At 39.6% G+C, this 15,825-nt stretch overlaps 1 protein-coding gene across 5 annotated transcripts in view; it reads right to left on the bottom strand.

Moving 5' to 3' along the window:
- Positions 1-15,825, bottom strand: part of ITSN1 (intersectin 1) — a 120,908-nt gene that overhangs the window by 85,356 nt on the left and 19,727 nt on the right. For 3 of the 5 annotated variants that reach the window (XM_077342609.1, XM_077342608.1, XM_077342612.1), the window contains exons 2-7: positions 13,316-13,375; positions 12,203-12,295; positions 8,494-8,557; positions 2,216-2,376; positions 1,741-1,905; positions 1,244-1,337 (exon numbers count right to left, since the gene is read on the bottom strand). In XM_077342609.1, coding sequence (XP_077198724.1) covers positions 1,244-1,337; positions 1,741-1,905; positions 2,216-2,376; positions 8,494-8,557; positions 12,203-12,295; positions 13,316-13,343 — 605 coding nt within the window. In that variant the 5' untranslated portion in view covers positions 13,344-13,375. Of the gene's footprint in view, positions 1-1,243; positions 1,338-1,740; positions 1,906-2,215; positions 2,377-7,460; positions 7,527-8,493; positions 8,558-12,202; positions 12,297-13,315; positions 13,382-15,825 lie in introns of those variants that run through there. The other 2 variants (XM_077342611.1, XM_077342610.1) reach the window with 2 other exon arrangements.

Here is a 15,825-nt window from a genome sequence, read left to right as displayed (position 1 = left end):
GAATGGGCAAGCATACTTTTTTTAAAATTATGATTATGAAAAACCTTATGATTACGAAAAACCTATTCAAGCCAGGAAAAGAGCAAGAGGTCTGAGCTTGTTTTCCAAACCGCACAGGAACAAGTAATTGTTCCTCTTGCCATTGGAGAAAATTGGAATGCCCATAGAGCTGAGTATGCTACTCACTGGCAAGTTCAAATTTTGTGAACCAAGATTTGTGAACTACTGATTAGCAAAAACCAATGTTTATCTATTCACTTCAAGTTCTAATTTTTCAACTGATCCTAAAAGTCAAAACAGACATAATCCAAACCATAGTTAAGCCACTTTCACTACAGTAGTGGCAGATAGCGTATTCCACTTGAGGATGTGTTTCTGTAGTTCCTGTCATTGCTGCAGGTATCAATACAGCAGGGATAGCTAGCATGGAAGGCACGTGTTGATCAAGGGCAAATATAAGGCAGGGATATCTATGCTGGGCACCTACCCAACACCTGTCCAAAAGTATCACTTTGTATTTATCAAATATTGTACATAACACAATTTGCACAGTAAATTGTTATTCCTCCCTCTTTGCATTTTTTCTTTTTCTTTAATTCTTTGAAAAATTCTCGGTATACCTTTAGGTGCTCCTATATGAAAATAGGATGAAAAACATCTTTTTGGGTCATTTTATTGCAATGTTGTTAGAAATAAATTCCGACATTGGGTTTTTATTTAAAGAATATTCTCCAAACTTCAGAGTGCATGTTGCAATTGATGGAAGCAAAACACTTCATTAATGTCTACATTAAATTATGCACAACATTAGAGATAACCAGTAATGGGATCATACTGCCACAGCAAGCATTATTTTAAAAAGAAAAAGTGTATGTGGGGAAATAAGGCAACCAGTAAGGCAACCATTGGGGAAACATTCCCCAATACCTTTGAGCTGATAATCTATTGATATTATTAAAACACTAATATAAGGAAATACTGTAGGATTTTTCCACACTAACTAACTTTCACTATTGTTACAACAATCTTATATTGGAGGACTCAATCACTTAAGAAAAGATATTGAAAACGGAAATTATCTAGAAACCGTTGTTTGATTCTTTATGTATATAAAAATTGTATTAAAATTGAATATATATTGTTAGTACAAGAATATTGCCTTGGATAGGTTCCTTGTTTTTCTGTTGGATTGCCATCTATCACAAAGTGGCCAAACTACATTAAAAAAATCAGACACACTTACCCAGTAACATCAAAAGATTGTGCCTTTTGCAATTTTGCATTTAACTGAGACCCTGCAGCAGATCTACTGAAGGAAGAACTCTTTGGCAATGTGGCTGAAATACAAAAATTACATTTTAATTACAATAACATTAAGTACAACTGGTTTAGTTATTTATAGGTGATCTCTCAGTTACCAGATCATGCATTAGACAAACAGTAGCTGCTCTTCCAGGTACCTTTTTTATTTTGAACTTTGAATTTAAAGCACATTAAAATTCACTTAAGCTGATTAACATTAATAAATCTGTCAATTTATTGAAGTATGACAAGCTATGTAAACCTATCAAGGACTTATGTGGTCAGTACTACTATCAATACAAGATTAACAATTTTATTAAAATTGGTTCTTTTACAACTTGAATATAAGATTTGCATTCATACAGTACCTTATAGAACCGCAGTTATGAAAAGAATTACAAATAAATAAGCAAGCAAGTGTTAAAAATTCAAGCATACCAGGATGACCAAAAGCTGGCAGAGGCGCTCCATTGGCAAGGGGGGGTACAGCTGCCGTAGGAACAGAGGACACTAAAGGTGGAGACATTCCCACTACAGGAATGGATGCCATTGGCACAGGAGCAACCGCTGTAAGAGGTGGCATACTGGCAAGACCACTAATCCCTGTAAGGAAAGATTTTCACATTTGCTATCATCAACACTTTGATTTATGCTATTTATACAGCAAAGAATTATATAGCAATAAGATTAACATTAGGCTACAGGCTGAAATGAAAATAAAAAGGTGAAATCACCAGGACTAGCCTATCAATGATCAGGGAAACAGATGACATTTTCCAATGCAAGTAATTCCATCAATCTGCAATTCTGACAAAGAATAACTAAGATCTGCTTTGAACTGAGCATGATATTATAGTAGCATGCATACTCTAGTACAGTCTAAACAAATTAACATCGGGATGGCAACTCTTACCAAATCCTGGTGTACTAGAAATGGCAAGGGGAGGCTGTTTCATAAGAGGAGGCAATGTAGAAGGGAGCTGATAACCTTGCAGTTTTAGTTTGATAAGCTTCATAGCTATAGAAAACTCAAGCTGATCCATCCTTCCATCATTGTTCATATCTGCAAGAGCCCTGCAAAAAAACATTTGATTTTGTTTTAAAAGCATAAGCTTGAAAACATTTTCACAACAAAGATAGCTTCCTATGATAAACTCTGAACATGTCTACTCCAATACTGTCTACTCAAAATGGCAGCAGCTCTCTGAAGTCTAAGGCACAGTTCTCAGCCCTGCTACCTGAAATAAGCTGAAAAAGAACTATGGCTAATACTATTGCTGCCAAAACCCTGGGAAAGCCATCTTACTGCCCTCTATAAACATCCTGTGATTTCTCTAAATTTCCATCTTAAAGAAATACCAGTTTGGAAGCCTGTCTCAGTACAGGTAGTGTGACACTTAATAAAAAATTTTAAAAGCAGGAAAGCGCTAGGGAGTGACTATCACAGTGGAGTTGCTCAAAGAGTATCTGGATTGGTGGGCTCTAATACTGTCAAACCTTTTTACATTTCTTGAACAGTCAGGCCAAATCCCAAAGGAATCTTAATTCCTATTTTCCAGGGGAAAAAGGGCAGATCCAAATATGGACAGATAAGTCTGCTCAATATTTTTAATTTGTTTATTTATTTATTATTGACGTTTATACCATCACTCCGAGGCCAGCAAGCTCGTGGCAGTTCACAATATAATAATAAAAACATTAAAATACCGTAAGATGGCAAGCTCTACCAGCTTGCCAACAATTACACAATATAATAAAACAGTAAAACAACATGCTAAACTTGTATATGCTAAACTTCTATGTGTTGAACTCTGCAAGTGGTTGGAGCATGAGAATTTCTTGATATAGAGCAAACGGGTTTTGCACAAGGCCATTCAACAATTGTCCACTGCCTAGTGTTACACTATTTAATCCACAAGCAGATTCATGTGAATAAAGCAGGGTTTCGTGAAGCCCTGGGGTTTCTTGACAGCTCTGGAAGGGTTTCCTGAATAGGTAGGAGTTAATTAATCTTAATATATATTTTTAAATTGTTAAACATTGATCGGGTGATATAACCATATATGGTCATGTAGACTTGTCCCACCACCACCATCAAAATGGTCAGTGATGGCCTGATAGGGGTGGGAAGGGGAAGTGCCCTGAGTGGGCGTGTACACAGCTATGCTTCCCAACCATATTCAGCATGATCACACCACTTCTGGGGCTTCTCAAAGGCTGAAAAATGTTTCAGGGGTTTCTCTACAGTAAATAAGTTGAGAAAGGCTGGAATAAAGGTATACTATATGCTGCTTTTGTGGACGTGGTAATGGAAAAGCTACTTGGAAATTTCAGAGTGCACCCCAACCCTGGAGTGATGCATCTGTGAAGAGGAGTGATGCATCTGTGGTCCAAACACTGAGAGGCATCCCCTTAGACAAGTTACCACTATCCATCCACCAGCACAAGGACTGTTGAACCGGTCTGAGGATGAAAATATGCACCCGTTGGGAATCCATCAAAGGACAGAAGTGTCAAAGAAACCAAGTTTCTAAAGGCCTTAGAAAGAGGCGTGCACATGGCCATATGACCCAGTAGCTTCTGTACGGACTGGGCCGACTGATATCGCATATGGAAACGGGCATTAGCTAGTGCCATGAGCTAAGTAATGCAATCCATAGGGGGGTAGGCTGACAGCCTTAGAATATTTAGAATCCAGGGAAGCACAACTGAAGTTGAAAGTTTGATAGCGAGTCAAAATCGATTTCTCATAAATGACTCTGAAACCCAGGTGATGCAATAAGTGAAGGGTAGAAGAGAATGAGTAGCATACTCATCTAGGACTGACCGGTTTGTTCGCCTTGCAGTCCAAGGGACTCGCAAGAGTCTTCTCCAGCACCAGAGTTCAAAAGCCTCAATTCTTTGACGCTCAGCCTTCCTTATGGTCCAACTTTCGCAGCCATACATTGCAACTGGGAATACCATAGCCTTGACTAAACGCACTTTTGTTGGCAGGGTGATGTCTCTGCTTTTTAGGATGCTGTCTACATTTGCCATAGCTTTCCTCCCCAGGAGCAAGCGTCTTTTAATTTCTTTGCCGCAGTCCCCATCTGCAGTGATCTTGGAGCCCAGGAAAATAAAATCTGTCACTATTTCCATTTCTTCTCCATCTAGGTAAAGGTAAAGGTATCCCCTGTGCAAGCACCGAGTCATGTCTGACCCTTGGGGTGACGCCCTCTAGCGTTTTCATGGCAGACTCAATACGGTTTGCCAGTGCCTTCCCCAGTCATGACCGTTTATTTGCCAGGAATTGAGAGGGCCGGATGCCATGATCTTTGTTCTCTTGATGTTGAGTTTCAGGCCAACTTTTGCACTCTCCTCCTTCACCCGCATCAACAGGCTCTTTAGTTCCTCTTTACTTTCTGCATATCTGAGGTTGTTGATATTTCTCCCTGCAATCTTGATCCCAATTTGTGACTCCTCTAATCCCGCCTTTCTCATGATGTATTCCGCATATAAGTTAAATAGGCAAGGCGACAGTATACAGCCTTGCCAAACTCCTTTCTCAATTTTGAACCAATCAGTGATTCCATGCTCAGTTCTCACTGTTGCTTCTTGACCTGCATATAAGTTTCTCAAGAAACAAATAAGATGCTCTGCACATGCCTAGAGCTATACAAAATCTGAGATTAAAGTCCACTGAATGCTAACATTTCCTACATTTATGTCTCCAAAAAAGCTACTTCTGCAAATCTATTATTTTTATATTTTAATTATAACTCAGGACTAGCAAGAAAACCCTGAGGAGCATCTTTAAAACAGTCTCCCCTAAGACTGTTGTCTTTGTTGTCATTTAGATTCCAAATGAAGACATTTTTGTTTCAATTAGCTTCTGGTATAGTTATGGTATTCCTTAAGGTAAAGGTATCCCCTGTGCAAGCACCAAGCCATGTCTGACCCTTGGGGTGACGCCCTCTAGCGTTTTCATAGCAGACTCAATACGGGGTGGTTTGCCAGTGCCTTCCCCAGTCATTACCGTTTACCCCCCACCAAGCTGGGTACTCATTTTACCGACCTTGGAAGGATGGAAGGCTGAGTCAACCTTGAGCCCGCTGCTGGGATTGAACTCCCAGCCTCATGGGCAGAGCTTTCAGACTGCCTGTCTGCTGCCTTACCACTCTGCGCCACAAGAGGCTCTTTATAGAATCATAGAATCATAGAATCATAGAGTTGGAAGAGGCCATACAGGCCATCTAGTCCAACCCCCTGCTCAACGCAGGATCAGCCCAAAGCATCCAAGAAAAGTGTGCATCCAACCTTTGCTTGAAGACTGCCAGTGAGGGGGAGCTCACCACCTCCTTAGGCAGCCTATTCCAATGCTGAACTACTCTGTGAAATTTTTTCCCCTGATATCTAGCCTATATCGTTGTACTTGTAGTTTTAACCCATTACTGCGTGTCCTTTCCTCTGCAGCCAATGGGAACAGCATCCTGCCCTCCTCCAAATGACAACCTTTCAAATACTTAAAAGAGGGCTATCATGTCCCCTCTCAACCTCCTTTTCTCCAGGCTGAACATTCCCAAGTCCCTCAACCTATCTTTATAGGGCTTGGTCCCTTGGCCCCAGATCATCCTCGTCGCTCTCCTCTGTACCCTTTCAGTTTTATCTATGTCCTTCTTGAAGTGAGGCCTCCAGAACTGCACACAGTACTCCAGGTGAGGTCTGACCAGTGCCGTATACAATGGGACTATGACATCTTGTGATTTTAATGTGTTGCTCATGTTGATACAGCCCAAAATGGCATTTGCCTTTTTTACTGCTGCATCACACTGCCTGCTCATGTTTAGTTTACAATCCACAAGTACCCCAAGGTCTTGTTCACACACAGTGTTACCTAGAAGCGTATCCCCCATCCAGTAGGTATGCTTTTCATTTTTCTGACCCAGATGCAGAACTTTACACTTATCTTGATTAAATTGCATCTTGTTCTCATTTGCCCATTTTTCCATTGTATTCAGATCTCGTTGAACTCTGTCTCTATCTTCTGGAGAATTTGCCAGTCCTCCTAATTTGGCGTCATCTGCAAACTTATGGTATTCCTTATTTGTTACTAAACCTCATTTTAGTCAATTTCAATTTATTTTTGAGATGTTTTTTAACTGTTTCAAATAAATTTGGCTCATGTATTTTCTGCTATATATATTTTATTTTATGCAGTTTAAAAGTTTAAGGAATTCACTTTCATCTAGATACATTTCAATGCTTTATTTTTGTATGGGTGAGTGTCATCTTGGACAGCTTTTGTAAGTTTTATTATACAGCAGAGACAATAAACCTGTCTCAGATGTATCATATACACTTGACAAATTTATGCTAGATTTACTAATTGTTTTAAGTGTTTATCCGTAAGTAAATAAGCTAGGAGAACATACTGATTCTGACATATCATGTTATAGAGCTCACTGTAAAACCTATGGAGTGGCAGTGACAGCAGCTAAGAAACATTACTTCTATGTTATTGTTGTATCAGCTAGTTCACAATCATCCCAGCTGTTTAAGGTAACAAGCATCTACTGATTCCTAAAATTCCTTGTATTAGGAACAAGTAATTCCTTTGCAATTTTTTTGCTTATAAAATACCAAATATATAGTCTGATGATGCTGACCGTAACACAGATTTACAGAAGGACCACTTTTGCATTATGCATGCTGACAAACTTTTGGGTCTGGTAAAGGGCCAGAACCCTTTTCTCATGCTGGTTTTTAAAATCATGTAAAAATAATGCCAATGAATTCTTAGATTATAAATCAATCACTAACTCAGGGCACCTTCCCTCAACCAATCAAACTTATACAGTTTAAAAAAAATATTTAAAAAAAATCTCTATAGAAAAAATGATATAGCCAATTATTGCCGTGTCTCGAATCTGCCTTTCCTAGATAAAGCAACTTTTCAGTATGGTTTTAAACCAGGCTATGGGGTGGACACAGCTTTGGTAGCTTTAGCTGACATAAATGAATAAATGAAAAATGTTGATTTAAATCAATTATGTAAATTGGCCTTTCATTCTTGATAGATTAAACCAGCATATATATAATACCTCTTAACCCTAACACAGACTTCCTAAAAAGCACTTATCTTTAATCTCTGAAACATAACTTTCAGGCTGTTCAACAACCTGGGATGGATTCAGCCACTCTGTTCGTCGAAGTCCGATGCCTTCTTCCAACCTAATGAACTGTTCCTTTGGAGGAAAAACCATTTAAATTTAAGGCAGACTGAGTGTCTGTATCTGATGAGCAGAGTGTCTGTATCATGTCCAATCTGAAAGCATTTAAGAGCTTCTGTAGCCCTATGAAATCTGAGAAATTACTATTACATTGACTGCATGAAAGCCATTGAATGAAATTATTTTAAACTGTATAAAATTTAACTCAAATCTGAATGAAATTGGTGATAAGATGAGAAGTAATGTCAACATTCTGATTACCATTTCAGATATGTCAGATAATTTATCAGCCATATGAAAATGCATAACATATGTACCAGTAAGAGTTTGTAACATAATCTGTAGATTGTTATTGCTGCCAAGTGTCAGTTAATGATGGGTTATCATTAATCAAATGACACTTTATATCCAGAAGAGAAACATACTACTTTCTTTTTAGCAATTTTTGTGATGCACAAAACCAATACAACGGAACCCCCTCGGAAGTCTGTATTATTCCCTACCCCACTTAAAATGCTGACCATCATAAAACTGATGTCAGTGATACATTTATCGCTGTGGCCAGAAATCTCGGTCATACAAAAAACAAAAAAAAAATTATATGACAACAAATTTAGTACAAACAGGGATAAATTTCACAGAAAAAGAAAAGTATAATATGGGTTACTTGTCCTTCTTTCTTTCCAATTTTCAGCGTGAGTATAGCAAAACTCATCCCTACCTCAATCTGGTTACTGCCTTCAGAAGCATTAGAGCTTTATTTGAAAGCCTACATAAAACACTTCTTACTGGATTATGTGCTTGCCAGCCACAAATCCCATAAAGGCCAGTAAAGAATTATGCAGAATACAGAAACTTACTGACAGTTCTACAACAGTAAAAGGGCTTGTGGCACCTTAAAGACAAATGCATCACAAGAGACTGTTGGTTTTGGCTGCAGAAAAGGCTTGTATTTTCACAAATTTTAATTTAAAAAACTTACCATATCTGTGCCAAAACTGGTTGAGGTAACCCAGACTGGAAAAAAAAGTTCCTAGCTTGATCCCCTGTAAAGAAGGAGGCTGTTATTTCAAGTAAGAGCCATAAAGAACTGGCTAACAATAAGTACTTATATCAAGTGTTTAGAGTTTAAAGTGCATCACATACATTTTTTGAAAAATCTTTTCAATAACTTTGTATGTAAGTCAGTATTATTACCCCTATCTGGCAGACAGTGGGAGGAACGATGCCACCTTAAAGTGTGTTCCTGCTGGAGGCAAGGTAAGAACTGGTAACTTGCTAGTTCACAGACCAATCTCTTAGGGCTAAATTACACACAATATTTAACAGGTGGTTCCAAAAGGGACTAAATTTAGAAACATCACAGAAATCTGACTGAGGGACGAAACAAAACTTGAGGAAAGAATGGGGAACGAATGAAAGTCAGCGTGGTATAATGGTTAAGAATGGTGGCTTCTAATCTGGTGAGCTGGGTTTGATTTCCTGCTCCCCCACATGCAACCAACTGGGTGACCTTGGGCTCACCATAGAAGTGATAAAATTGTTCTCACCAAGCAGTAATATCAGGGCTCTCTCAACCTCACCTATTTCACAGGGTATCAGTTGTGGGGAGAGGAAGGGAAAGCGATTGCAAGCTGCTTTGAGACTCCTTCACACAGTGAAAAGTGGGGTATAAAAACCAACTCATCTTCTTCTTCCCTCCCCCACACACCATTTTCCTAACCTGAAATGGCTCAGGGAATGTTATTCAACTCATGGGGGGGGGGGGAGACATGTGCAAATATTCAGTGCACATGCAGCCCTCCCAGAGTCATCCTGGATTGGAAAAACAGGAACCACTCTTCCGTCCACGCTAGTGTTCTAACCAGAATCAGGCCCTTGCAGCATTTCTAATTTGAGCTGCTATGAAAAACTTGCAGCTGCTGAATGGCTGCCCTCTGGCAATCAAATGTAAAATGTAACATGCATCTTGGGCCTAAAAGAACAAAATCATGCATCCAGAATAAATAAAAAAATTATATTAACGAGGTATTACTACCAATGCACCTCTTAAATATTTTTCTGGAAGAACAGGAACATCAGAAATATGCATGACTACAAACTGAAATGCCTGTGTTTTAGTAGGAAACTGACACTGTATTAGGGAAACATATGGTTCCTGCTGTCTAGTTATTTTCATGGCTTCAATTTATTGGGATGTATGCCTTCAAATCAAGGAAGCAAAATACTTTCTCCAGAGGATGTATCCTCATCAATAATTAAATGACAAATTTCCGTGTATTTTTAAGGCACATGTAAATTCAACACTGCTATCAGCCAAAGATGTTGATAAACAGGCACAGGACCAAGGAATAAGGCAACATATAAACTTGTTAAATTCCAGGAAGAAATTTCTATTTGTGTGCTTACACCCCTTCACCTTTCCTCAGTTTCCTAATCACCCAATCAAATATCTAATACTTTAGTGCTTCATGTGAACAGATGACTAGGTCATTTTCAAATAAAAGTAGTATAGACCCGTTTCATTTAACTTATTTTAGGCCATCTCCCAAGGGTCAAGGCAGCTTACAACAGCATAATTACAAATAAAACTTGATAACTATATCAGAAATAAAATAAAAATGCAATTGCAAAACAAGTTTAAAATCCTAAAAAAGAACATTTAAAATCAGTAGAGCAATCAGCAGACCTGCAATACTGAAATCTTTAAAATACTACCAAGAGAACAAGGAATTCTTTACTTAGTGCCTAACACTTAAAAGCAGGTAGAAAGGCATAAGGGCACCACTACAGAGAAGGCCCTCTTCTCTTATGGCTCCTATCTGATCTCAAAGAACAGGACTTATGAAGCAGAGATTATCAACAATGATTTTGACATCCATGCTAGTTTATAAAGTTTTGTTTTGTTTTTTAAGAAACCCTGCTTCGACACCAAAACTAGCTGAAGTAAACCTGACAGGGAATAAAGTTCTTTGATGCTTTTACCTGGGGCAATCAGTGGCCCCAGCTTCTGAAATTGTTCCTACAACCCATAAATTAATAACGTTAGAGAGCTAGTTTGGTGTAGTGGTTAGGAGTGTGGACTTCTAATCTAGCGAGCCGGGTTTGATTCCCTGCTCCTCCCCCACATGCAACCAGCTGGGTGACCTTGGGCTTGTCACAGCACTGAGAAAACTACTTTAAGCAAGCAGGAATATCAGGGCTCTTTCAGGGCTACCCACCTCACAGGGTACCTGTTGTGGGGAGAGGAAAGGGAAGGCGACTGTAAACCACTTTGAGACTCCTTTGGGTAGTGAAAAGCAGCATATAAGAACCAACTCATCTTATTATTATTTCCTGCTTCTGCCGCTCATGCTACCTCTATGCTTCCCAGTAATTACTGAAGCAACACACAAATGCTAGTGACAGAGATAGCCTTCAGGATATATACCAATGATTCTTTATTCAGTGCATACAAGATATCAAGCTACATTATTAAGGGGAAAAACAAATAATCAATGCAGATTTATTTTATCAGTGGTTCTGTCTGTAAGTCTTGGTATGTATTTAAGCAGTTCTGAAGTTATAGTTGGCAGAACTGCACACATGGGATTTGGCAGGGCTTACTCCTGGCCTGGCCTTATAGCAGGCCTTTCATGAAACCCTGGGGTTTCTTGAAAGCCCTGAAAGGGTTTCCTAAATCAGTGGGAGTTAATTAATTTTAATATATTTTTTAAATTTTGTTAAACATTTATTGGGTGATATGACCATATATAGGCCATATTGACTTGCCCCCCCCCACCACCAAAATGGTCAGTGATGGGCCTGGAGGGGGTGGGAAGAGGAAGGGTCCCATGTGGGCATGTACACAGCTATGCTTCCCAACCATATTCTGTACGATTGTACCACTTCTGGAGTACCTCAAAGGTTGAGAAAGGCTGCCTTATAGATAGCATTAAGACACAAAGACACACCCGCACTGCAAGACAAAAAAAGAAGGCAGGCTGCTCATTGACATGAGTAGTTGCTAACATTAATATTTTAAAGTTTCACACATCGCTCTGTACAAATCCTACTTCTGGGGTACAGAGGTGGGACAGTTTTTAAGCCCATTCCCTGTAGAATCATACAAAACCTTTTAAAAAATGCAATTCAAAGTCCCACATGCAGAACACTTTGAGACTCTAGCAGTTTAACCTGGGTCCTGTAAAGTCAGACAGGCACTAAGAATTTTGTGCTGAAACGTAATTCTTAGGCAAGTGGTGCCCTTGATTCCCCATGAAGAGGGGATGTTAAACTCTGCACATACACTTTCTAACCTGGAACAGCTCCAGAAAACTGCTATTTGTACTGCGGGGAAAGCTTACATGCTGCCCATCAGTATTGCATATTTTCCTGAGGGGACAAGCTGCAGCACTCTGGTATCTTGCCTCTCCTTCTCTGATTAGGATGTTGTCTCCTCTTATCACCCCAGAGCCACAAAAGCAATTGCCTTATTCAATTCTTTACCATTGTGGGCATCTTTGAAATAAGATTACACTATTGTCCTAAGCTCACTGCAAGCATGTCTAGATTTCTCCACTTTGTAGCCTTAAAACACAAGTACTCTGTCACTGGGGTACATGACCTATGCTAGGGCAATTGCTGCTTGCCCCAGGAAAGCACCAAATTACCTGGCTGGAGAATGGACATTATATAAAAGAATGCATTACCAGTGATAAATCCAGATACTGGTTTCAAACTGTGAAACTGTTGATCGTGCTTAGCTCTCTCATCCACAGTAATAGCCCAGATGTCCAGGTTGCCTATTGTATTGAAAAAAATTGAGAAAATAAAACTAAGCTTCATTATGTTGTATGTAAACCACCTGATCCATATGGGAGGGCGGTATATAAATCAAATAAACAAACAAACAAGCAAATAAATAAATTTACAGAAGAATGTCTATTATTTAGATTTCACAACACCATCCAATTCTAAAACATTTTCCTCATTCAGAAAGTAGCTTAGACAGCTTTTCGCGATCCAAGGCACTCTGGAAGTTCTGCAAGAGGCACAGGCAACTGTGGAGGTCTGAACACAGGTCTGTGTAGATCTACCCATATAAATAGGTAATGCCTTGCTGGCATGAGCTTGCTGGCTGAAAGGACAGCAAGTGCCAGATCACTAGTAGAAACCATACACTTTATTTTGGTGGCCAACAGGGACACCTCTGGCATAAGACTAAACTAGCCAGTTAATTTTTTAAAAAGCTGTCAACAGCACACGAAGAGAGAAACTGCTTCTGTCAAAACATCACTGGGCAGAATCCCCTGCCATCAATATGGTTGGAGAAAGGGACTGTTACAAAACAGCCACCACTTAGTACCTGAAAATTTTCCTCAACAAATAGCAGATATGAAAGGGACACACTTGTGGTATCATTGCAGAGTGGCCAGAAAGAAAGCAGAATCTCAATGACTACTAGAAACAAAGGCTAGCTACCAAGCACACACAAAATTTGTGGATCCCTGTTGAAAACGAGTTTATTACATTAATACGTCTTCTCTGACTTTCTCATATGACTGATTGGCCCACAGATCATGTATGAGGTCCTGAGGCTGTGGTCCTTGATGGATTGGCTCCAGCTATTCCTTCATCCTACAACAACCCAAGAACACTTCACCTCACACAAGCCTTAAAACCTTTTCCCCACTGCTATAACTGCACACCAATATTAATAGAAATATTTTTTTCATTCCTAAAATCAAGCTACTTATTGGGGTAAAATGTTTTTGAAATAAAGTTTATTAAAGCTAAGCTTTAAAAAATGTCTTCATGCTTACCTCCATAAGGTGCTGGAAATTGAGCCATGGTTCACTCAACTTTCACTTAGTATTCGTTGCCTGCAAATAAAAGAGTACAATGAAACTGAGCAATGTAACAAGAGTAAAAACAGTAACAACTTATATCAGAGCCAATTTACTATATTTTACATATTTGCTATATTATATAGGTTCACATTATAGCACTCATTGACATACAGAAAAAAGTCTGATGAATAAATGTAAACTGTGGGAAATGTCCAATCAAATGCTACAAATGCCCATCTTCCACCTTGCTGCTGACTGCGCCAAAACTCCAATTCAAACCATATTTCTTCTCTGAACTGTGGCAAGATCCTTTTGTGTTTGCCTAGCCCTTGTCCAGCCACATCATTTAAACGCTCATTACAATCTGACTAGAAGCTGGGCAAGGCAAAACACCTTCCTGTGTCACTTTGCATGGGCTTGGGGTAACAAGAAAAGACGACGGCAGTCAGTGCAGAGCAGCTACATGTACTTAATTTATACACTACAGACATACCTAACAGTATCTTACACTGCTGCTGTGAAAACTAGGGAACTGTAGATGCTTTGCACAGGTTGCAACACTGTTTAAACAACCCTGAACCTTTGTACATTTATTTATTTATTATATTTATATACTGCCCTTCCCGAAGGCTCGGGACGGTTTACATGAAACAAGAAATAATACAGGTAACTCCATTTTAGTAATAACAAGGTGATAACAACAATAACATTAACATAATAACAATATCATTAAACAGTGTAAACTGCAAAAGCTCAACTCATACAGAGGCCCAGTGGGTTGGGGGGATCTGTAGTAATCATAGTAGGAGGGAGGCTTGGGGGCCAACGGGGACCTCAACCAAATGCCTGGCAGAGGAGCTCCCTTTTGGAGGCCCTGCAGAACTGCTCAAGTTCCGTCAGGGCCCTGATCTCCTCTGGCAGCTCGGTCTACCAAGTGGCCAAGATGGAGAAAGCTCTGGCCCTGGTTGAGGTCAAGTGGACTTCCTTGGGGCCAGGGACCACCAGGAGGTTGGATGTGGTAGAGCACAAGACTCTTTGAGGGGTGTAGGTGGAAAGGTGATCCCTCAGGTATACTGGCCCAGACCACTGGGTCAGACCACGCGTGGCCTTAAAGGTGAAAAGTTGAAAATCAAACCTTGTGCAGGTCAAGTCTAATCTGTACACAGCTTGAATGACAGACACCCTTTAACTGAAGCTCATTTGTCCCAACACTAAAAACTTGCTGTGTTGCTGTGAAAGGACATTGTTATCACACCAGTAGCCAAACTCAGTATTAGGCTGGAAATCCAAGTTTAGCTTTAAAAGAACAAACAAACTGCAGGGAGGCCTAGTTTGGATTAATGACAGACTCTTTCTTTCTGCAATCCTACTTCAAAATTTCAGAGGGATAGCTATGTTATTTTATTGCAGAAAATCAACAGGACTTCTATAGCACCTTAGATGAACAATTTTATTCAGGTTTCAGTTTACATGGACTACCATTTGCCTGTTTTTATTTCATGTTTCCAAGGATTTCATATACAGATTGCAACACGATTCCCTAATGTGGGGCCCATGGGCATCATGTTGCGTGCTGAATTTCCCAGACAGTGTCCAGGGCCTTTGGATGGCAGGTCTTCTTACTGGGTGACCTCACATAACATGCTTTTCCATGGATGCAACAGCAGCAGTCACCACAAATAAGATCAGTCCTCTTCAGAGTCTTTCCTTCTTTTTACTCCCTCTCGTCTTTCTCCCTTCCTTCCATAAGACTTCCCTTTGTTTTTTTTAACTCCCCAACTACAGTTCTTTTGCAAAGTAAAAAGGAAGGTATTGTACCTAGTTCTGCCTCCAGAAGTAAACATTTGAGGTTTGACCATCTCCTGAGACAGCAACTTTAATAATAGCTAACTCTTAAAATTTCAAAGGTACCCCTGGACTACAACACTGAGACATGCAATATTTAACAACTGTCTTGGCTGAACACCACTTACTACACTGAACATTTATACAATGCAGTATCTGTACATTTGCTATACATGCATGAACTTCTGAAGTCACCTTCTAAAATATTAGGTCTTGTTGTACTCTGGTTAGCCTGACTCTAGTGCTCTAGCTGTCTGAAAGCTCAGTGGGGATTAATAATATTTATCAACTGGAATACAAAGGAGGACATTGGTTCTTCTTTCCCCCATTCTGAAGAAATCAAGCTACTTATTGGGGTAAAATGTTTTTGAAATAAAGGGCCAATCAGGGTGCAGCCAGCATTACTCGGACAGCCAGGCACATTCCACCCCCCAGGCTGTTTCACAAATATATAGAGAATCCATGGATAAGGATATAATTAATGTTTATTTCTATCTCGCCCTTCAATATCGCTCAATAGAAGCTAAAAACATTTACAGTTGTTACTAAAGCCCCACCACTAACATTCCTATACAGGGGAGTCTTTTGGAGCTGATCTTCTCCATCTCCTCATCCTCCCAGGAGTGAGTCAAGCCTTT

Source organism: Paroedura picta, chromosome 6 (assembly GCF_049243985.1).
Source record: "Paroedura picta isolate Pp20150507F chromosome 6, Ppicta_v3.0, whole genome shotgun sequence".
Classification (NCBI taxonomy): Eukaryota; Metazoa; Chordata; class Lepidosauria; order Squamata; family Gekkonidae; genus Paroedura; species Paroedura picta.
The sequence above is the reverse complement of the archived record's forward strand: the minus strand, read 5'-3'. Positions and strand labels throughout refer to the sequence as shown.